This window comes from Poecilia reticulata, linkage group LG14, assembly GCF_000633615.1.
Source record: "Poecilia reticulata strain Guanapo linkage group LG14, Guppy_female_1.0+MT, whole genome shotgun sequence".
NCBI lineage: Eukaryota > Metazoa > Chordata > Actinopteri > Cyprinodontiformes > Poeciliidae > Poecilia > Poecilia reticulata.
This window is the reverse complement of record NC_024344.1, coordinates 20,298,920-20,322,909: the sequence shown is the minus strand read 5'-3', so window position 1 is coordinate 20,322,909 and position 23,990 is coordinate 20,298,920. Positions and strand designations below refer to the sequence as shown.

Genomic DNA, 23,990 nt, shown 5'->3' with positions numbered 1-23,990 from the left:
TTTGTGAAATTATTCTTACTTTTGACAGTTTTGAGTTATTTTAGGAGACACTGTGGGTTTTTTGGTTGTAACGGTGCTGCACCTCTCTGACTCACAGCAAATTAGGTGGAAGATAGAAAAAAAGCTCTGCATAGTATTGTACAATTAAGGCATGTATATACAGTCATCTGCAGTAACTGTAAAGTATGGGTGCAAAAGAGACTTGTTTATCAGCAAACGATAACGAACATGATCATAACTTTACTTCTTGAAGAAGACGTTGTCCTCCTCCCAGAACCAGGTGTATGTCAAGTTGCGAGGATAGGCCTCCGCCTGGCAGGTGAAGAAGGCATCCTGCGAGATGTTCACTGTTATGTTCTCTGGTGGTGAGATAATAAACGGAGGGCCTGGTGGGAACACACACACACACACACGCACACACACGCGCACACACACACGCACACACACACACACACAGTGGAGCACATACAGGACGGCTTTAGGCTCGTTTAAGTAGCGTCTTAACATAACAACACAACGGCAACTAAATATTTCAATTAAAGACATACAGAGTAGTCGACTGGTAACCAGTGCGGATATTTTAGCTAAATTAAAAACTGAAAACCCCAGTCCAGATTATACTAAGGTCGCCTTGACAACGACACTCTTTGTCACAGAGTAAAAAAGACTCGACATTAGTCATTTTCAGTATCAGTTTGAACTAAGCCAAAGAAAGTCCAGAGATACAAAAACCTGTTTAAACGTAAAATATTCTTTAAAAGATCTGATGTTTCCTTCAGAGTGAGACCTTCAGCAGAAAAAAAAAAAAAAGTTGTTCTTTGAATTAACTCGAGGTTTAAACTTCGACCTGTAATAGAACATGCTGTATTTGAAACTTGGCATCAGCACGCTAACAAAATATTTAGCAAGCAAGGCAGCTAAATATTTAGTTTGAAATACAGCTAAACATTTACGTAATTTACAAACTAAATATTTTGTTTGCTGCATAGGAGTTAAATATTTAGTTGGTGAACTAAATATGTAACTAGCCAACTAAATATTTAGCATTGAATTAAATATTTAGCAGGCTCACTATACATTTAGTTTGGTGCTAAATATTTAGCTTGCTAACTAAATATTTAGCATGCTAACTGAATAGTTAGTTCTAAAGCAGTGACTTTAATAAATTAATGAATATCATGGTGAAAATATGACTTTGAAAAATTAACCCCCAATTTGTTTCTCTTAAGCTAAATAAGTGAAATTATTGTTATTAATTTTTGACCGTATAAGGTTTCAAATGTCACCCGATGGAAAACAGCATGTCACAGAGATGATGGAGGCACCGCCGTGTCCTCATTTGCACTAAGAAAACCACAGCAGACAAACAGAAACTGGGTGGTGTGCTGACTGCTTGGAGAGGACTGTTTTCATAACAGGGAAAACGAGCACCTGAAAGATTGGGCAAAATATAGTAAAAATTTTTAAGAAAAATTGCATAATAACACAATTTCTATGGCCCTGCTTTTGTTCAGATCTTTAAAACCAGACATCACATTTTCTAACTCCACCAAAAGTAAGGCAGACATTTGTTTGTTAAGGATTCAAACTCTTACTTTCTATAAAGAACAGCAGATCTGGCGGAGCAGAGAAATACCTCTCAATTTAGTGAAGTGTAAACTGCATGACTGAAACTGGAGATGGAAAATGTCCCACAGGATAACAATCCAAAACATTTCAGAGACTAGGGAAGCTTACTATAATCATATCTGCATAAAATCACCTCAAAATTGGTTAGCATGAATCCCTGATAATAGATGCAGGTTTTCATATATTTATGACGGGGCTAAAATCAAGATAAGAGGTATATCATGATAAGACGGATTTGACAGAGAAGAGGGATTACAGAGGAGCTGAAAGTTTCATCTTCTTGTCTGGATTTTAATCATCTTAATCTTTTTAGGTTTTTCTCAGTTTTCTAAGCTGTGGAATTTTGGGAATAAAATCTTCTTAAATAATAATGTGTGTCTTTAATATATAAGATGAATCCAGGCTGAATTAATAATAAAAGAAAACAACTTAACATTCACTTTGCAAACTGACATTTATGGGTTCACTTCCACTTTTCTCCTGCCACAAGTTGTTTTGTCCCGATCAGTTTACTACTTAAAGGAGTCGTGGATATTTAGACCAAGTAAAACCTGATTTTAGTGGCTCACTTTATTTCTGTTGCAATGATCCATGTCTACATTCTGCTAAAATGTAGAGAGGAAGATACTATATTACTGAACTGTAAATCTATTGAACTGTTTGTCTTGCTAAATGCTTTAAGGTGACATTTGCTGTGATGCATCACTACATGCAGAAACAGATTTGGACAAACGGCTGGTCGAGCCAAATTGTACTCAGTAAACTGATTTAGAAAAAGACAAACCCTTAAAAGCCATGAACATCCCAAAGGGAATGGGTGAGGAGCTAAGATCTGTTTCTGAATTAATTATTTCTGGCACACAAAAAAAATATATTAAGAAAATTATACGGCATTTGGAGAGATGATGATGATGCATGTTGCTAAGAGGAAACAGATATAGTAATTAGAATAAATCTACAAGTGGTTGTGCCAGTGTAGTCGTGGGAAAAAGAATGAATAGAAGAGGATTATTTATAACACACACACAAATATATATATATATATACACTTCAGGTTTGATACATATATATAGTTATTTTACTATCAATCTGTTGCTTGCCTCCTTCTGTGATTCCAGGTAGGAAGCATACTAAAGCGTATTAAATCTTCAAAGAGTGATTAGAGACGAAAATATACATCCTGTAAAAATTACTTACTAAAATAGAGGTGGTGTGTGCAAAGTTTCCTGATGATTTTCAAAACACGGCACAGAGAAACTCTCCTGATAGTGAATGCATTTGTGGTTAAAAAAAACAACAACAAAAGCCATGATACAATTGAAATCGGTTTACTGCTGAGTTGTATCATTTTATTATTGCTTCAGACTGGCTCCAAATACCCCACTGGAAATTAAACAAAACAAAAAAAACGCAGGACTTTTGTTAACAAATGTGTAATTTGTTAGAATTTAGCTTCACGCAGGGACACACAAACACACACAGAGAGCCAATGTTGCTGCTATAAAGCGTCACTCCCATATGCTAGCACTGATTAGCAGCGTGCAGTTTGATACTTGAACATGCAGAGTGTTTCCATCTGCCAGCGAGTCTGAAGGACAACCAGGACTATGTGAGCCTGGTGGTAATCTTGCTGGTGACGGCTGCCATCGTGTGCCTGTGTGTCAGTGCCAACCCGGCCTATTTGGAACAAGCAGAGTCCTGAAGATTTGTTGGCACTGTGGCGTCTGCTGATTTGCTGCTCGCTGGCTTTCCAGGAGGCCGTCTATTAATCCGCGTTTCCCAGAAATTATACGGGAAAGTCGTGAACTGTGACCAGACCCCGGCGCTGTGCAACAAATCTTATCGTAACAATGATATTTATGTCCATAACAATCTCTTTGTGGACTCCAAATCTATACAGTGCGATGCACACAAGTACTGTTTAAGACTCTCCTGTTGTACATGTTTTGGCTTATTTATTGCTCAGAGTATATTGGCCTTTTTTGAGTCTATATAGTCCAGACAAAGATTAATCAAAAACTAAATTTGCAGACAAACATTTCAATAACGTAGTCGTCACGATTACTCGGATTAATTGTTTCAGCCCTACTATAAATACAGAGAAAACATGATTATAAGCTACTGCTGAATTTTCACAAGGAATGAAGGCCAATAATTTACTGTAAAAGTGTATGGAAAGGATTCAGTCATTGGGCTTGTTGCCTTGCAAGGTCATCAGTCCATCACAGAGCAACACAGACGCACAGGACTAACAAGCATGAATTTAGAAAGTCATGTTTTTGAACTGAGGAAGGAAGCCTGAGTACCCAGAGGGAAAAATCCCACATCCACATGGAAAAACATACAAACTCCAGGATGGGATTCAAACCCATGACTCTCTTGGTGCAAGGTAACACAGCGTGGACAGCTTCTCGTTATGTCTGTGTTCAAATGATGAAAAAAAATACACAAGAGCGACGGAATTTGTGAAAATGTGAATCGGTGAAAACCGGGATGCACCAACCTTGGACTAGCAGCCTTGTTGTGTGAATGGCCTCTCCCTGGGGGCTGAAGGCTCGGCATGTGTAGGCCCCGCGATCTTCCCGGGTGATGGATAGCACCGTCAAATTCCCATCAGACACCTAAAAGCATTAAACAATGTTCAGCTTTCAGAAACAGGTCATTGCTATGGAGTCACCTGGCTTAAGTCAAGTCTAGTTTGTTTGTATGGCACATTTCAGCAACAAGGCAGTTCAAGGTGCTTAACATCATAAAAACATCATTCAGTTATCAATTATGAAACAAGCAATAAACCCTTAATCTACACGTCTCACCTCTCCCACACATTCAAAACTTTTGAACTGTGATTTTTTTTCTTTTACAGAAGAGACAAAATAAAATTCCCCGTTCACCGTTGTCAACTCTAAAGAAGTCACTGAACTGGTTTATAAAGCCTAAAGATAAAATAGAGGCAGGGAATATATTGAATATATTTGGTGTACTCAGAGTAAAGTCAAACACAAACATAAAAATTTGATAATATTAAATGATTATTTCTCTTCGATGTATGTGTATTTCTCCCTAACATCAGCAGCTTGCGACATGTCATTTTGCGGTGTCGCACATGACAGGACTTCCTGTCCGCAGACCGTCATCCCAGGCGGATTGACTTCTCCGTTCCCTTGCAGAAGAACTCCTGATCCCCGCTGAAACAAGATTCTGTCCAACACCAGAGGTCAAATAAACCACCCAGTGTCTGTCTGCGTTACAGCGCTTTCTGATCCGGTCTTTAAGCATTATCCTGGATCCTCATTAATAACCATAATCTGTCCGGGCGTCGCTTAGATAGAACCGGCACACAGAGGCTGTAGTTCTGGGTTTGATTCTCACCTCAAGACCTGGTGCGTGTCTTCCTCTCTTATTTCTCTTCTTCTTGATTGAGACCGCACCATCATCTCCTCCATGGTATGGGCTCCAACTCAAACCTACTCAACCCCGAGTCTCCCTGAAGAAAAACCTACTGAGTCATAGAGTTTGTGTGTATGACTCTTGATTCGACCAATCAGTTTTCTAAAATTGTGTCTAATGCAGCCAGCATCTGGTTTCTTTATGGTCTGGAAAGGATTATTTAACATATAATCCTTATGTTATGACTTCCTGGCCATAGAGGACTTTGACGTAATTTCTGCATACTCTTGGAATGGCATATCTTTCTTTCATTAGTACCATTATGTGAAGGCAACAACTTTCACTGATAAATATGTGGCATTGGCACGTGTATCCATGTCATTTGATCTATCCTGTTAACAGTAACAATTTTAGACCCATCCTAAAAACAAGCCCACATCCCCGGTGGATAGATGGATCGCAACATCTACCTTATACTTGGCACTGCTGATCAGACGACTGCCTTCTCGCAGCCAGCTGACAGAGGGTTTTGGGTTGCCGAACGCCGTGCAGCTCAACGTGATGCTCCCCCGTTCCTTGGCCTCGACATACTGAGGTGGTGTGTCTGTGAATGTGGGAGGGGCTGAGGAGACACGGGACAGGAAGGACATGAACTACATGAGGTACCAGTAGGGACCATTCTTACATGACTAACATAATGCAGGAACTATGCATATTTTGTCTTCCTGTCTGTTTAAATGCTTTTGAAGACCTCTGACAAGTGCAATTGATGACAGAAGTAGCAACACCTCTTAGGTTTTCACAATTTGTCCACAAACCTCAGTACATCTTGTACGAGTAGCACATAGACAAAAGAAAAATAAAAAAAATTCCAATATTTTTTAAAACCACGTATACTTTTACTGCATTGCATTTGACTTTTGCATGAAATAAAAGCCATTAAAGTTTGTTCCTGTAATTTAAGGAGCCCAGATCTGTAGATTGCAAAGAACAGATGCTTCCCTTCAAGCCTGAAAGAGCTTCAGAGCTTCTGCCAATAAGAATGGGATGAGCTGCCCACATCCAACTGCAGGGCTTACTACAAAGACTTTAAGCTCAAATGCTGACAGAGGCTCTCCCACAAAGGATCAAGTTAAGAGTCGAGACTCTTTCATATTTGAGACAATTCACGGTTTGAATAGTTTTATTAAATATATTTGAAACAATTCATTTTGGTTCTCTGGTTGATGTGTACTTGTCTGCCAAGGTTTCTGCTGCAGTAATGTAATTTCACATAGATCTTAAGAAAAGTCCAGCCTTTCAGGTGGATTTATTCTACTGGATATCATCCCTGATGTTAATACCTTGTGTGACAGTCATTTACCAACAGGACAGAACATGGTCTTCTATAACTTTTCAGAGGGTTAGAGCAGAGAGGGGTGCTAAGCCCTCTGCTCTAAGTCAGAGAAAAAGAAGAAAAAGTCAATTATCAATGGTGCCAAATGAGCCGCGTGTCTGCAACACAACACAGGCCCCAAATATGAGTTTGTACAGTTTAGAATGTTCACTGAGTTTTTAAGAGTTCATTTGAGAAATCGTGGTCTGAAAACTACCTACCGTTTCAGGTGTGGGCAAAGCTAATTTAGTGAGACGAGTTTAGTGTGTAGGACAAGTTCAGTTGTAGGTGGGATGCGCAGGCTGCGCAGATGGGATGCCATCATCCCACCTGCGCAGTTGTTTATCTCACCAGACTGTTTGACAAGGTTTGACTTAATCTAAGTTTGTCAGAGTTAATCCAAGGTCACCCAAGTCCGCCTGGTCAATTCCAAGACAATTTTATGCTGAAACAGATAAAAAAACGTCCCTCTGTGTCGATTGTCTCCTTCTTCTAGTCATCTGATTGAGAAAGTCAGTGCATCTTTGCTCCGTGGCCACGACTGGTCAAAGGTAATCATGTAACTTCCGTGACGGATGCAGCTACTCTGTGAGCACATAACTCAAAGTGCATTCACAGACAACATAGGGGAAAGAAATATAGATATATATAGTTTTTATAGAACCTGTGTGCTACACCAGCAGACAGGTTCTCTACAACATTGAGGACTGGAGACTTGAGTTTGCCAGGGAAGTAACTGGTGAACCATTTATGTTGATTTGGCTGTATGTTCTGGTTTATTATCATACTGCAACACATGTTCTGTTTTATGGCAGGATGCACAGGATTTTTATTAAAGATGTCCTGGTATTTTACAGTCAATGATGTTATGCATTTTAACAAGCTTCCCCGAGCCTTGGGAACAGGAACGGGTTAAAGCGTCACAGATCCTCCACCACAGCTTTCCAGATATCCATCCTTTGTTTCGCAGCCGACCCACGTGAAGTATCTGTAGATGGACTTTATGGAAGACATTTTGAAATAAAGAGGTGAGCCTGGAGTGTTATATTCTTCAAGGACATGACATGTTTTTTTCTTAGGGGGAAAAAAAGTTGTGTATTAAAGACATTTATCAAAACTGGATGTCTTTTTGTGATAGTGCATGCAAAACTGAACATATGATTAACCTTGTAATATTTCTGTAAAAGACTGTGCTTTTTATAGAGCGGCAGCGGTTTTGTAAAACCCTTTTACTAGATCTTCTGGTCTGCTCAGGATAGCTGGGATTATAAAAAGGGGCGATTATTCATAACTAGCGAGCTATCGTCCAAGCCAAAAACAGTAAAATATACTTAATCTCTCTGTTTTACCCCAGTTCAACTCTGCTCCATCTGCATTTACATGATGATATCATCTGTAACTCAAACATAATTTAAACCAACATTCAAATCTCAGACTAATCAACTTAGGTCTGAAGCTAATCTTCTTACAAGCATAATCCCATAGCTTCTCATATGCTAACATGATATTCCATGCGCTGCCATGAGCCAGGGCAGAGCGCTAATTCCAGGCCTCACATTGTGTCACAGCAAACTGCATGTGACCCTGCAACGTCTAACAGAGTAACCAGATCAAAACATAATAAAGCATGTATCATATAGGAAACTGTAAACTGCAAAATGAAGATGAGTGTGCATTAAAGTGTGGATAACATAACAATGTAGCACAAATACATAATGTAACCTTAAATATGAACTCGACAGAAGTTTATAAAAACTTGGACACAACATATACGACAGCTAACACACTGATGAGATGTACATAAGTATTAAATCCATTGTAAATTCATTAGCATGTACATTAGCATGACTGTTAATTTAGATACATCTTTTCTTTTTCTTTTTTATTACCATATTTTCCAGACTATAGAGCGCACCTTACTACAAGCCGCACCAACAAATAAAATAAAAAAAACTGGAAACGTACATATATAAGCCGCTGATATCTCCGCCGCTCTCAAACAGAGTGCTGCAATAAATCTGCTGGATATATTAAGGACACAGCCCTCCGTCTCCAAAGCCAAACCATGGTTTCGTTCACGGCGAGCTTACGTGCAGCGGCTCTATTTCCCTCCTATACTGCCAGATCGACAGCCCTCAACTTAAAAGCTGCATCATATGGGTTTGAAGAAATTTCTCCGTCGTACCTGCTGCTAGCATGCGCTTGTTCTACATGAAAATTAGCATTGATTTCCAATTGTGACTTCCAATGATTCACTTCCTGCTAAAGCGACCCCTGGCGGTTGAAGAAAAATCCACAGGAAAGCCGCACTGGGCTGTAAGCTGCATGGTTCAAAGCGTGGGGGAAAAGTAGCGGCTTATAGTCAGAAAAAAACGGTAATTAAATTTGGACTAAAATCACAGAAATATTTTTCTTTTGCATCATAAATATAGTTCTCTGATTTGAACATTGTTTTTTTTTTTTTTTAACAATTATTATTTTGGCTGACCGAGACTCTCCAGCGTCTATGGACGCCTAACACACAGAAAGGGAGACATAGCCAGAAATATGGCTAAAACACAGTGGAAATCACACTCATAACTCCAGGCTTCTGAATGTTGTTATTCTATTTGGAGTGAAGATCCAATGAGGTTAACAGAAACCAAACTAGACATCATGCAAAAAAACATAAAATAAAAAATCCCAGTTTTATTTCACTTACTTTCTGTAAGTTTTAAAACGTGAAAACGTTTTAATTTCAGTTAGCATATAAAGTGAGACACCAACGTTTTGAACCAGAGTCGTACTCCTTTTTAAAGGCAAGATTCAATTTGGGAAAACTTGAACAACTGATCGTAACTAGCTGCCAGATCAGGTTTACAAAACTGAAGCATTTAAGATTGTGGCTTACGCTAAAACCCAGTGGGGTGTTTAGTCATGCTGAGGCCTTAGGAAAAGAACCGGGATCAACATTATTAGGCAGCACCACGTGGAGTCCAACCAGAGGTAACTGAGTCTGGAGGGACTGTGACGACCGTGAAGAAGAAGAAGAAGAAGAGGTGTCAGTTTGACGAGGAGAAGCACGAGCTCTAATCTATTTTCATCTAAACAGAAATCTATATGCAGCACTTACTCTTCAGTGACAACGAGGCTGACAGATTAAGTGCTGGGTGTAATCACGGACAAGCCATGATGTTTGACAATGATGGGGAAATGTGGATTGCAGGCGAGCAACTATAAATAGAAGTGCAGAACCCTTAGCATTTAAGAACTTATCGGCAGAACTCATAAGAAGAACTTTCCATGTTTTTGTGACGTGGAAAGAGGAGAAAAGCTTAAACAAACCGGTGATGATGTTTCCCAGGTGATGCAGACGGTTTTCCTGGTGCTAGCAGAGCTTTGAGGAGAGTTACCACTGAGCGAGGATGTGTGCTCTGAGGTTCTGACTGGTTGTGTTGTACTGACACCATATAAGCACTAAACTATTCTCAGGAATTAAATTTAAAATCATATATCTGTCAGAACATGTAGTAAAGAATAATGACATCAAAATGCATCCACCATTACATCTTGTTTAAGAGCCAGACTAATAATAGATGTGCTTGCATGTTGGCTGCTCACAAAGCATTGAGCCTGTCACAGCAAGCAATTATTCAATTATTGGCATAATAAATCAAAATGAGCTCAATAATTACTTTTCTGATGAATAATATTTTTTGAAGGGCAATTTTGTTTAGAATCCATTCGGTTTATGGTTTCAGTTGTGTATGATTTTTATTTCCTTTTTTTTTTATTTGTTTTTAGTTGTGTTTTATTTTTGATCTTTAAAATGTCTTCCAGTTCAAGATTGAGTGTTCTGTACAACATCTTTTAGTCTTTAATGGCAAACTTACACTGTTTTGCGATTATCAATATATTATTTTAAAATTGTTTAAATGAACAATATTGTGTTTATTGAAAAAACCTCTGGGACAATTTGCCATCCAATAAAATGTATCGCCGTGACAGGCGATACATACTTTCATTATGTGAACTGAAAATGATCTCAAAACAACATTATTGTTTATCGCAATGAATTTTAAAACTTCAGATTTACAAACTCTATCACAATAAGTTATGGGACAATCTGTCATCCATTTAAATTTGTATTGTGACAGGCCTGTAAAGCATGAGCTGATCTCAGTGGTTTTTGGTGTAGCAACACCACAGGCTGATGTCATGTGACTAGAGCGCCGCAGGTCATGTCTGGTTTAGTGACAGAACGCTGAAGGGCACAGGAGAAACGACAGGAAGTAGAAAGAGGAAGAGGAAACCCGAGGCTTCACGCAGAACAGAGAGCAGCAGAGGTGAGTTGAAGGGATGCAGGGAAGAGAGAAACTCTGAGGAAACTGAGTTAATGTGCCACGACCCCAGGGGTAGGTACCAGCAACGCATACAGGATAATACACCGTGTGTGTTACCACAGTAACAAGTGTCCTAGAGCGCCTGATTAGAGCATGATGGAGGCTTTCAGCTGGTAAATGAGGGGATGGATATTTAGTTCTGATTGGAGTATGAGAAGTACAACTCTATGCAGAACAATGCCTCTAGAGTTGTACTCCTCAGTTGTTTTCTGTTTCACGAGAGGTCTGTTATCTTGGAGAGGGAGAGAGTGGGAGCAACCAGTAAGGTATTGGGTTCTTAAATATCATGATGTCCGATGTTTCCTACCGTTGACAGTCAGATGCACCCAGCTGCCGTTGTGGAAGGTGTCATACTGCTGCTCCAGCATGAGCACTTTACACTCGTACCAGCCCTGGTCGTCTGAACGCACGTTCTCTATCTGCAGGGACGACTTGCCGTGCAGAATGGCCCGACCTGGACGAAACAGAAGATCAGGTGTCAACGGAGAGGGAAACGGTGAAGCACGAACAGTTGGGGGGGGGGAATTACAGAAGATAGTCAAAGAAGTTAAAGGGAAATGAATGGACAGATGAACAGACGAGGTCTATTTATAGAGACGAGAGACGCAAAGTACCAGGCAAAAACTGAATAAGCATTTGGATATAAATATGCAGGGATCACAGAGTAAAGTCTCAGTGTCTTATTGAAACATCACAAAACATAAAGCCTGTTTCTAAGGACACTGTGGAGTGTAAACATCAGACATCAAAGCTGCAGTTGGATACTCGGAGCAATCTATCATTTAAGTATCCCTGAGATGCCCTGTTTTCCATGAGTGTGGTGCTCTATTTTAACAGACGCACTCAGGCAAGGACAGGTCGTTACTCCCTCAGAGGGATGGGGAGAAGCCAACATGACAACGTGCTTAAGATGGATGGTAACCCCTGGGGTTACTCACAATCCATCAGGACAGATATTAGCTTTGGAGCTGGTAAGTAGAGTCAGGAGTAGCTGGATTCCACCATTACAGATCACAGATCAAAAGCTGAGGCTGGGGTTACCAAGTGGCTCCAGGCAATCAGGCAACTGGATCAAAACAGATGGAAGCGAAGGCAAAACAAAGGGCTGCAGGAGCTCCAGCATCGATCCCCTCACTGCCCAGTTGGAGGGTGTTTCTCGCGGCAATTTAAGAGACATGCATGAATGTCGAGACTTGATTATTTTAGAGTTTTATGACCTAATTTTAAGGAATGCAGAAAGCTAAGAACATACAGTATGTGTGGCAGTATGTGTGACACCGGGGAAGTTTATGTCAGATTCAGATTTTTTTCTGAAATCTGTTTTTTTTTTTTTTGCATTGTCATTTATGCTGATAATTTAGATACAATTGGAATCAAACTTCTGTGTTAACAGTTTCCAACCAAAAAGAAGAAAAACGTCGATGTCACACAGCGGCGCGATGTTTATAGAAGTGATAATGGATGGATTTTAAAGTTCCCCAGCAATGTTATGTCACAACATCATAACTTGTTAATAAAGAAAAAGCACAACTAATATTAATGAACACAGTGTTGTGGAGCTTTGACTGCTCCTTCTGTAAAGAAGTTTGGTTGGATTGTGACGTAATGTTCTTCACTGACACAGACTTCTTTCATAATTGCATAGCCATTGTTTTACATCCGGATTTACAGAGTCTTGCTTCTTCTGGTGCAAAAATAAGACGCTAGACTTAAAAGTTGGATAAAATGCGATATGCCAGTTTAGTCTGCTGATCCTTTGAAAATGATCAGTAGCAAATCTGACTTGGTATCACATATGGAAATGGCAGAAATTGGATATTTTTGGAAAAGTGAAGACGTCCAAAGTGAGCTGTTCAAACAGCTATGAAAAAGTCAGACATAGGTCGCATATTGGCAAAAGAAAAAAAAACAAAAAAACAACAAATTTGCCTGCAGTGTAGTTTCACATAACATATCTGCACCAAAAGGAAAACCATTAAGTCAACTATGAGCTTCTATTTGTCTGGTTTCCATTCACTGATGTTTTCTTTGTGACTGAAACCAGACCTTGCCTTGCTGCTTATTTATGCTAGGCTATTTATTTCACACCAATGAGCGTTAAACGCTGATTATGACTACACTAAAACTGTTTGTTTAAAGATAATTTGGCTTCAGTTGGCCTTTTCAGTTCTCATTGGCTGAGTGTTAACGGTCTCTTCTCTGGATCCCCTACTGGACTTGATGTATTAAAGCATTAAAGCAAATGAGAACCCACGCTCGAGTGAGTCTACATGAACACGCTACTAATGTGTGGCTCGCTGTAAACTATCTTCTAAGATTACTTTTGAGAGTGGAGAGTTCCCTCAGCTGCAGATGGTTGTAAAATACCAAAGAGAAAATTCTCAGCATGACTGAAAGTACCATTAAATTTTTGATTTTAACTCTATTTATACAAAGTAGTACGGATTAAAGAGACAGCAGACGAACAACATAAAATGCTGGGAAAAAGTAATGTTTAATGTTTCTGATAATCAAATTACCAAAGAAAAACCCAGGTAAATGGAAAATTCCCTTTTCTGTGATTATTTCATTTTCTAAGAGGAAAACAATTATTGATTAATGAAGAATGGGTCAAAATTACCCCACAGCAAAGGACAACATTCTCTGCTCGATGGTAGTGTCAGTTTTGAGGTTGCCTATTAGCTATATCTTCATATTTATTTTTTTAGTAAACAATTTTTCACTTTAAAAAGTGTACTTTGAATTTGCTTTAATTTTAACCAAGAAGAATAAATCTATACGGGGACAAAATCCTTAAACACCTCTGGACATTTCCACAGACGCGTTCTCCACCCGTTTACAGCAGACAGGTCAAGCTTACCAAAGACGGAGTAGCATTCTATTATGTGTTACATTTTTTAACAATTCTTCCAAAATGATTCAAATCACTGTGAAAAGTTGGTTGATTTCCATTCTGAAATATCCAGACATTGTCAGGTTGCTAAAACTAAAAGGCATGAAGATGTTTATGTCTGGGTTTTGAACAAATGGACTTAAACTGGTGTAAAACACTACCATATTTGTGGCTTGCTTATTGATAATGGCGTATAGCTGCAGACAAATACCAATTAACTGTGTGGCCTGAGAGTTTAAACTATTACTACCAGGGGACTTTATGAAACCCTGAACAAGGATCCTTGATCCCTGAAAGCTCAGGGGGGGCTGATAACGAGATCTTGGGAGACACCGCTGCTCTGTAAGCTGCCTGGCTTGCTTTAAATTCTGCAGGACAAAAAAAAAATCACATGTGGTAATAGCTAAACCTTAAGTTTCCCCTGAAGGCTGCTGTGAAATATTGCAAAGAAGGCCTGAGATATTTTAACAAGGCGAGGGACTGCAACAAAACACTGCAGCCATAAACTGATGATCATTGAAAATAAGAAAACTAGAAAACTGACAAGATACTGACAAGATCATGAAAACATTTGAGTAGCACACCCAAAGCCAAAGAAAAAACATCAATAACTGCTATTATGTTTAATTGTGTTCATGACACCAAGTTGTAGCATCTATATTTGAAGTAATAAGTCACTAGTTGTCTGCTTTCCTGCAGCTAGCTAATTATTTCAATAAATACATTTTCTATTGTCTTCAATGTTGTTGTTGTTGTTGTATCAGACCATCCAGGTCTTCTGGTTCTGGTCTGCTCTGCATCCGCAGAACCAGAACCAGAACCAAACATGGAGAAGCTTCTATGCTCCACTAGTCTGGAAACAAACGTACAGAAAAGTGCCAAGCAGTTGAAACTCTGAGCTCAGAGTTAAATCATAGTTGCCTTTTACTCGTAAAAACTGAAACATTGATTAATTCTAGTCTGCATTGCAACTTTTTATTGCTCCTTTATTTTTGCCACAGCAACTTAATGTTCTTTTGTCTGCACATGGTGTTATGTTTATATCATGTAAAGCACCTTTGACCGCTTTCTTGTTGAAATGTGCTAAACCAACAAGCTTTACTTGACATATTTTAACCTGTGTGTATCTGTGGGCTGCTGCTCACGTGCTCATGTTGGCATCCGGGTCCCTAAATCTTTCAAATATGTGAGATCAGCTCAGATTTCAACTCTGTGTTTTTTTTTTTACGACTTCCAATCCACACTTAATTGTTGCTTGTTTCAAGGCCGCACTCTGCTGACAATGGACCGGTATTGTGGTGGTACTGCAAACTCCTTTATCCGTGTGATCCTACATTGTGCAGTGCAGACACCTGACGTGATTTTATTTCATCTCAATTTTTTTTTATTGTTTTGTTTTGTGTTTTTTTTGTCAGGCAGTGCGTTAGGGAGAACCGCTCTCCCTCGGCTTCAGGAATTTCATCTGACGCGATCGCCTTTGGCTTTGTGTCAGACAGTTGTGGTTCTGGTGTTGGCCTGATATCGTTGCTTTGCCTGACTGCGTTCTGAATCGACTCCTTATTTGATCAAAACCAGCAGCGCTGCATGCTCAGCAGTTTTATTGATCTCATACGGCGCTTCATGTGAAGCAGACAATTAGATTTTAAACACACTGCAGGTAGAGCGATCCAAAACAGTATTGTTATGCAGAATAAGGTAGATGGGGAAAGAAACGTATGATGTTGGGGTGTAGACTGCGGGTCAGGTCACATGCTTATTGGTTGTTTTTTCTGGGTAATTCTAATATTTTATAAATAACACTGCAAAAATACAACTTAACTGTATTTACAAAGTGCAGTTTTCACATTTGTGTTTCAGGAAAATGTAAATATCAGCAACCAACGCTAGCAGACAGGGAACAGATTTGAATGGAACCCCCCCGGTAACTGGCTCTGAAGGAAAAGCATTGATTGGAAAATTCCCCACTTGTGCTACTAATGTAAGGTCTAAAATATTCAACAGCGCTTTTCATGACACAAAAAACAGCAGCAAATCGAAGTCGCCATCTCAAAGATACGACGATGACGTGCAGAGCGCACAAAGGACCGCTTCATTCTATAAAAGCGGCATCACTGCATAATGCCTGCATGTCATTTGACTGCAGCAGTAAAATTAAAGGCACCAGTAAAAACAGAAAGATCCATTTAGGTTGCAAGCGTCGATACAGCACCGACTGTGGTTAGAAGTCACCGAGGGGTTTTGGTGGCATTTAAAAACGAACACTCTAAAATCTCACTGGCCTTGTTTTGTCTCCACACTCCATTAACCGCACAAAGTCACAATTATGTCATTATCACACACAAAATCCAGTGTGGGCAAACTTAAAAGCCTTTTCTTTCAGTAATGAACTCAGCGGCGTGTAATCCCACAACAATAATTATTCAGCTCAAACAACATCCAGTTCTTTCTACCAGCGAGGAACGTTTACCAGAGCAAATAAGAGAAGACGGATATGTGCTGGTTGAGACTGAAGTCACAGAGTCTCTTTGCAACAAAGACGGAGAAGAGGGGGGGAGTCATTAACAGACAATAGCAATAATCTCAAACTATCTTGGGAAGGAAATCAAACATGTTAAACCAACAGCAGGGTTTAGTGGGCTCAAAATACCTGACCCGTGTTGAGAATAATAGGAAACCAGCTCAGTTTAGAACCTTAGTACGCTTAAAGGGGCAGTGTTAGGTATTTTCCAGCCACATTGTCCTATTTTATAGCACAATCAAGTTCTATGTTACCTTCAGTTGTTTATAAAAATGCTCTATAAATCAAATATGACTAAAAAGAAATGTGACTTTGTAATTTAACGCATTGAAATTGGGCCTCTTTAAAAGCTCCTGCTCTTTCTGAAACTCCGCCTTCAGGAAGTTGTCGCATGCTCTAACAACCCTTTAACGTTTTTACCAGCATCTCACTGAGAAGCAGCTCATATGATGAACTCAGCAGATCCCCAGTTCCACCGGGTGTTTGCTAATTGCTGTTGGCTAGTCTGAAGGAGCTGAGTAGGGTAGATGCAGGGCAGAGGTGCTCAGAGAGCCGGGAGCTTGGAAACTGTGGCTCTGAGGAAGACCTGCACCTGGAAGGAGGCGCTCGGTCCATCCAGGTGTTTTTCACAACTGAACGGTTGCCATGGGAGATTCAAGAATTTCTCTAACATGCATAAAAGAATAAAAGCAACAATCTGGGTGTGTTTATGATGAGAGAATAACATTATAACATGATGCTCAGAAATGAGCATTTCTTATGTGACTCCAATGTCTCAGAGCCTTTTACAGCAACAATCAGTCCATCCAGCATCTGCGAGTCAGTTTTGATAAGATATGTTTGACTTCATGATTTATATGACATCACTATATGTAGCTACTCCTTACCGAAAAGCGAGGTAAAGTTAGAGGTGGCAAAGGCCAATAAAGGTTTATCTTTACTTAAGAAGAACAGGTGGTCACTTGAAAAAATGTTCACTGACACGTCACCAGGACTTTATTTTAAAAACGCCTCCCAACGGTATCAGGTCATGGATATCCCAGGGAGAGTCCAGTGTACAATTAAAAACTAATCTCTCAGGGAGCGCTTCATCTATTGATCGTTAAGACAGGAACGTGTTTTAACGATCAGACACGTTCCTGTCCCACCTGTAGTTCTGCTTTACTTTGGAGTGGCTGAAGCTTTCATTTTGATTCTACTGTGTGAGTCACTTCAGATAAAACCATCTGCTAAACGACTACATGTTAGCGCATAGCATGACACGACACGGAAAGCTTTATGGATCTAACATGGAGACAAATTTTAAGTTCAATCGAGTTGTATTCTTTAGAAAGGAAAAGAAGATTAAAAAAAAGCCCAAGTGAAACTTCAGGATAAAATAAAGATATGTTAAAAATTATTATTAGAAAAACATGACATGACCAAAAAAACATGACCAATCTTTATGCTCCCTTGTAAAATGAAGCTGTTTAATTAGTTAGCCTGACTAATACTGGTTTTCTCAGTCCCAATCGCTTGAGTTCCCTTCAATCGACTTACCAGTCGATTCCCCTCCACTTCTCTACTGACCTGTACAAACTTCACTAGAACAGAGAAAGGACTGTAAAAGTAAAATAAAATAAAATAAATAGCATGGCTTCTTCAGATAAATTTTCGCTGGTTACTGCAGGAGGAGTTACCCAGGAGTTCAGCATGTGCTGCCATAAAATCCACAGGCGTAATCAGAACAAAGTCTGGTGTTTCTCACAGGTAGTGATTCTATATTTCAAACAGTTTCATTGCCAGCCACCTTCACTCCCTGAAGACATCTCGATGCTGTGCTTCATAGTGTGTGTGACGATATTCCAGGTCTATGCAAATCGTCTTTATTTCCAGCGATGTTCTAATCTGCAGCGTAACTCTTGCAGGTGAGACAGGAAGTGTTTGACATCTTTATCTGATACAGACAGTGGTGAATCAATCGGTGTGCTTTCAAACAGATCTGTAGATTGGAATCGCTTGTGTTAAAAGTAAAAATGTGTCTCATTGCAGATAAGGTCGACACTGCGGATAATTTGATGCAGACGTTATCGGGTTCACCTCCACATTGAGGTAAAACTGGACAATACTGGTAGATTAAGGAAACAGAAACCTTTTATGGGGTGTTTTTTTATTTTTATTCTTTATGCAGATGGTAAAAGTGACAAAAGAAATTAATTTGAAACTCAGCTGAACTCTTTTTAGAAAAGATACACCGACTTTCTGACCAATCACTGATCTTTAACAAGGCCGATCTGCCAATTCGGATTTGGCTGAAGTTTTATTTATATTTTTATTTTTTTGTCTTAAAAATAAAAATATAAAATATAAATATTAAAAATAATTGAAAGCAAAAGCAAAATTACACCATAAAATACTGTGCAGTTACTAAAACTAGCGTACTCCAAAGAAATGTGCAACTAAGTAGAATGATTTACAAAATGTACAAAATGCACATTTGTATTTGTGTAAGTGCAAAAATATATTTTTTAATATAATAAAATGAATAGTTTTTTGATTGTATTTTATTTTGTTGCCTTTTTGCCTTGTCCTCTAAGGTTAGCATGTTTCTGGGTAAACCCTGCATTTCAAGCACACATTCTTGGGTGTCAAACTCATTTCTGAATGTTCTTAAAGGGCCAGAATGTACTGATAAAACCCACTAAGCTGTTAAAATGCAAATAAATGACTGCATCAGTATTCAATAAGCATTTCTTACAATTAAATATTGAACATCTTTTCACACTGGTTAGTCCATCCAGGATTTTGTGGATGTTTGTGTTTTTCTTTGTTTGTTTGTTTTTTTACAATCAAAATCAAATCACAGACTTTGTGTAGAAATATTTGTAAGGATATTTTCACTAATGTATGATACTAAACGTAACTTTTATTACTCAGCATATCGATCACGGACTATAGCTCGACATCATGTAAGGCTGAGGCAGCAGTCACTTAAACCCAATGTTTTCAGCCAATTTTAAGAACGTAAAATTCAGGGGGAAAATGTGAGCATCTGTTGATATTCAGGAATTTTGCAGATTTGTGAAAAACTGGAGGAAGTAATTGATGTAATCTGGAGTCTAGAGGGCCACATAGAAAGCTACGGTGGGCCAGATTCGGCCCCTGGGCCTTGAGTTCGACACATGTGACATATATTTTGTTCAGGATGAACGTGAATATACTTCCACTTTTGCAAACACTGTTTAATGGAAAATGCTTCCTCACAACTGACTACAAAAGCAGGTATGCACTGCACTGGCTACCAATTTAAAATGATCAACAAACGGATCCTGTAGGAAAGTTATTTTTTATTTTATTTTCTAGGTGAGGGGGCTGCAGCTCACAACTGAAAACAATGCATGTTTATTAAACCCCAGAGAGATCGCCATTGAAATGCAAAGCATGACATCTACCAGCTACATCACTCTGTTACGTAATCTCATAATGCATGGTATCTAGATAGCTGAAGTCCTGGTGGTTGCTGAATCCATCTCACACTCCTGAAATGGCAACTTATGTGCTCCAGTTTGACATGAATAGAAGCGTGATAAAACTCCCCGAGTCTAAGACATACAATCAGACCCCTACTGCACATAAATAATGTGGGATGGAAAGAGCTGCTGCCTCTTAAGGAAATGTCATCTCATTTATGCTGTCATAATTCACACAGGGGAGAGCAGAGCTGATCAGGCAGCTTGGACAAAATGCTTACATCAAAGCAAGGCAGAAAAAGAAGAGCGATATAAATATATCTAAATGCATATATAGTTTCTACGAATCGATATGGGTTCATTGTTGGCGTGCAGCGATTGCAGTTTTCTAACCGATCGCCAGTTTTTAAAAAACCTTATCTGCCAATCCAAATTTTAATTGACTTTTTAGGACAATTTTTGTTAGAGTCACATAAGTAAATAAGGTTGGTGATTATATTGGTTTCTCGTGAACGCATTGGCCATTTGCTGGTCTCCCAAGACTAAAGAAATCACAGCTGATTTATCAGACTGGAAGCTTAATGCCCTTTCTTGAAGAAGTCTGTGAGCGCTGTCATAAATATATAGCTATAAATGAGTAAAAACATTAGTTGTATATAAAGAAAAGTTCAATTTCTTTCATCCAGAAGAGAAAATATAAACACCAAAAATGTCTCTACTCCTATCACTTTGACTTAAGACGCTCCATTTTCCTTGTCTGTGCTAAAAAGGCATCGGCGTGACGATACTTTGGGCATTTACCAGCATATTCTGGGTCCACATGAGGAGGGTAGAAGCGAAAGTTGATGAAGAAAGGGATTGGCATTCCATACTTGAACCACTCCACCACATAGGGCTTTCCGTTCAGCGGGTGAGGCACGTCGCATCCCAATATGACGCTCTCTCCTGCGCGTGCCTTCACAAACTGGGGCTCCTCTCGCACTCCGTGGGCACCTGGGACACAAAGTGTACAAGTCAGACTAAACTTACCAAGATATGCATCAGTCTACTTATAGTCTGACCCACCATTCGAAGGGTAATTTTATGGATGCTTTTATCAGAGATAGTGGCACAAATAATCCCTCGGAAAAAGACATTTCCCAATTCGTCTCTTCTCATCTATATCAAATGGTTCTATAAAAGACTAAAAGTTCTTCTGCCCCACCAAATATATTAATGCCAAGCACAGTAAACACAAATATTCTTGACTACCAACCAGGTATGATTTTCTGTGGTTAGGATATCTTCTGTGATTCGATAGGAAATGCAGCGGTTAGTTCAGATTAAAAGAGAAAAGAACGACGTTCCCCCCATGAAGAGAGTGATATAGTGAGAAATGCCACTTCACAAGTTCAGCAATCTGAGCAGCATGTGAGCAAGTGAGAAATTCATTGCAGAGGGGAGGATGTAGCAAGATCAGTAAGAGTAATTTAAACCACTTACGATGCCTCAACAGAAGCTCTTTCATCCTGTTTGTCTCCAAGAGCACGGAGAGGCGTCAGCAGAGAAGCAGTGTGGCGTAAATGTCTGGACATTCAGAAATACCTCGACCTTTGACCCTTTCTGAACAGAATTCACTCTGAACTGGGGTATGAAGCGCTGAACGTCCTCTCTCTGAATCTGAATCCTTCTATTGTTCCCATGCCAGTTCTAACATGGCTCAGCTTAAGGAATGAATGGTATCATCGTCCAAGTCAACGCATCTAATCAAGTGTCTCAGCAGCTGAAAGAATGTCCTTCAGAATCGAAAGAGTAAGACGGCAAACAGAACAAGAACTTTGTCATTTATCTCTCTATGAACTGAGACAGAAAGCGTCTCTGTGTGCCGCCTAGCAAAGCCTATGCAAAAATGTCAAACCGGATCAATCATTATGTTATTGACTACAGTGATGTTCCTTTTTTTATCCAGAACATTTTTCAAAAATGACTTCACTTGACTTCATCCCTGTTTCAGTCTGTAGCTCTAATACAGCGCTAAGGAAAAAAGCACCTAGTTCCTGACCAGAGGGACAGGTTGATCAATGAGACCGATAAATTCAGTTATCTGTTCTGTAATCCCTTTCGTCTCAATGTTTCCGCTAGCTCTCAGGATCTGCTGGGTCAACTTGTTCTCTCCTGTGAAAAGTTTAAAGGCTTCACAAAATTGGGGGTATTGAATGGGTCTCTTCAAAACAGAAAAGATCTCTCAGAGGTCTCTGAACGCAGTGAAGATACCTGCGGGCAACTCAAGACTTTTTGGGAAACAGTAAAGTCCCGTGAGAAAAAATTAAATTAAACTTACTGCAATGAATTTAAGACATTTTAAGGCCTTCATTTTAGATAAATTAATTTAAGAAGTGTAAAACAAAGCTACTTTTAAACCAGTGCAAACATGAGAACACATTCTTAAATATGCGCCATCAACCAAAACAACATCAAGCAACCAAAGTCAACAATCCCACTCTAACAAGGAAAAGGCAAAGCTAATTATCTAAAATTAATTTTTTCTCAACTTTTCCTGCGAAAAATTTGTGATCATTGTCACAAATGTTAGCACCGAGCCTTCACCACTATACGAGACCAAAACAAAGTATCTGAATGACTAAGAGCATGAAGGATAGGTCTAAAATGTGGTGCACAGCATTTTGGGTAACACAGCTTTTACCGTGGAAGTTAGTGGAAAATCTAACAGGAATTCAGAGGAACGCTAAACTACGAAGTAGGATTAAGTATAGTTACTTATTGGTTGAGAGATTCTACTTGCTTGTGAACAAGTTCAGCTGTTTGTTACTTTGGATTCGTCAGACATCCACAAGTATTTGTTGGAGGAGGATTCACTTGATTTGCGGATTTTCCTGTTGGGTTTTCTGTTATTTGAGGAAAATCCATCTATTCACAGATTAGAAAGAAAATATTTAGAAGAAAATGCAGTTGTGGTACTTAAGGGCCCACTGTAATGCAGAAACTATTCCTAACACCCCGCTGCTTTGTGACAAATATATTGGTCTTCAGAAGCTGTTGAAACATTTTTTGATTTGAAAAAGAGAACTGAAGGATTTCTGAATAGCTTAAATGAGCTTGACAGGTTAATCAACACAAAAAAGGAGAAGATGTTAGAGCAAGTCAATAAACATTATTCAAAATGGTTGAGAACTTTATAGAAAATAAGGTCAATAAGCAATGCTGTGCAATTACCATAGCAACTGTTACCAAAGCCTCTCCCCAAGTAACTCAGAGCCAATCCTTGGTTCAGTGCATCACCAAAGTGGATTTTGATGTGACGGGATGTAAAATTAGTTGTTTTTCTTTTTCCCCATCTGAACCAAAAAACGTTTATGAATATAAACCAGCTGCACCATCTTAAAGAACTTAGTATAAGTAGAACAGAAAAAGTATTTTTGAAGCAAAGAAGCTTCTCAAGAACAACAACAAAAAAACAAACTCAAAAGGTCCTCCGTGTCTCCGTGTTGCAATTAGTGTTTGTTCGTCATGGAGCAGCACCAAACAATTAAACTACTCTGATAATTAAATATCTATTGAAGCTGTGACCATAGACTCTCCAGTGCTCTGAGCTTTTGAAATACATCCTACAGCAGCAATACACAGGCATGAAAAGATACAGCATAGGCTTCCCTCAATGGAAGAAAACTGCTTTCATCATGCTACGATCAAAGTGTTTATTGCATAATTACTTCTTATTGTGAATGACCTCCCCACCCGTAAAACACTGGAGAAGGTTAATATCAACACAAAGCAACGTTTAGCTTTCTTAAAAAGAATATGAGAGAAATCCTATCAGAAAGATTAGGGTTCTGATATGATTCTGCTTTTGTAAAAAAAAAAAAAAAAAGCTTGAAGAAGCAGATAGTAGATATAACTGAGCGATTTTTAATTTTTTTTTTCCCCCAGCTGTGATTTCTCACCCACCGTCACCTCACCCTCTCCCCCTCGCTCACACACACTAACACCGACATACGAACACACACTCGCGCTTCTTCACGCTGTGCTACATGTTGATTGGCTGCTGGTGACATCATCAGACACTGCACAAAAACAGGCCCCCTTGGAAGGTATGACTTCACCGTTTGGACCTGGTGAGACGACGGGAACGCCCGGGAGAGCAGAGGGCTTAAAGATGAGAGGAAGGGTGCCCCCTACCCCCACTCGCCCCGCCCCACTGCCACCACAGCCTGGCAAACATTAAGGTTTAGCTCATTTACAATCAAAGACTCAGGGGAGGACACGGAGAAACCACTGAGGTGCACTGACTCACAAAACAGCGCCTGGAGTGTGTGTGTGTGTGTGTGTGTGTGTGTGTGTGCGTGTGTGTGTGTGTGTG

At 39.4% G+C, this 23,990-nt stretch overlaps 1 protein-coding gene across 5 annotated transcripts in view; it reads right to left on the bottom strand.

Annotated features, from left to right (window-relative positions):
* Positions 1–23,990, bottom strand: part of igsf9bb (immunoglobulin superfamily, member 9Bb) — an 89,674-nt gene that overhangs the window by 40,668 nt on the left and 25,016 nt on the right. For all 5 annotated transcript variants that reach the window (XM_008428389.2, XM_008428392.2, XM_008428390.2 and 2 more), the window contains exons 2-6: positions 20,435–20,626; positions 11,081–11,227; positions 5,487–5,638; positions 4,133–4,250; positions 245–386 (exon numbers count right to left, since the gene is read on the bottom strand). In XM_008428389.2, coding sequence (XP_008426611.1) covers positions 245–386; positions 4,133–4,250; positions 5,487–5,638; positions 11,081–11,227; positions 20,435–20,626 — 751 coding nt within the window. The remainder of the gene's footprint in view (positions 1–244; positions 387–4,132; positions 4,251–5,486; positions 5,639–11,080; positions 11,228–20,434; positions 20,627–23,990) is intronic.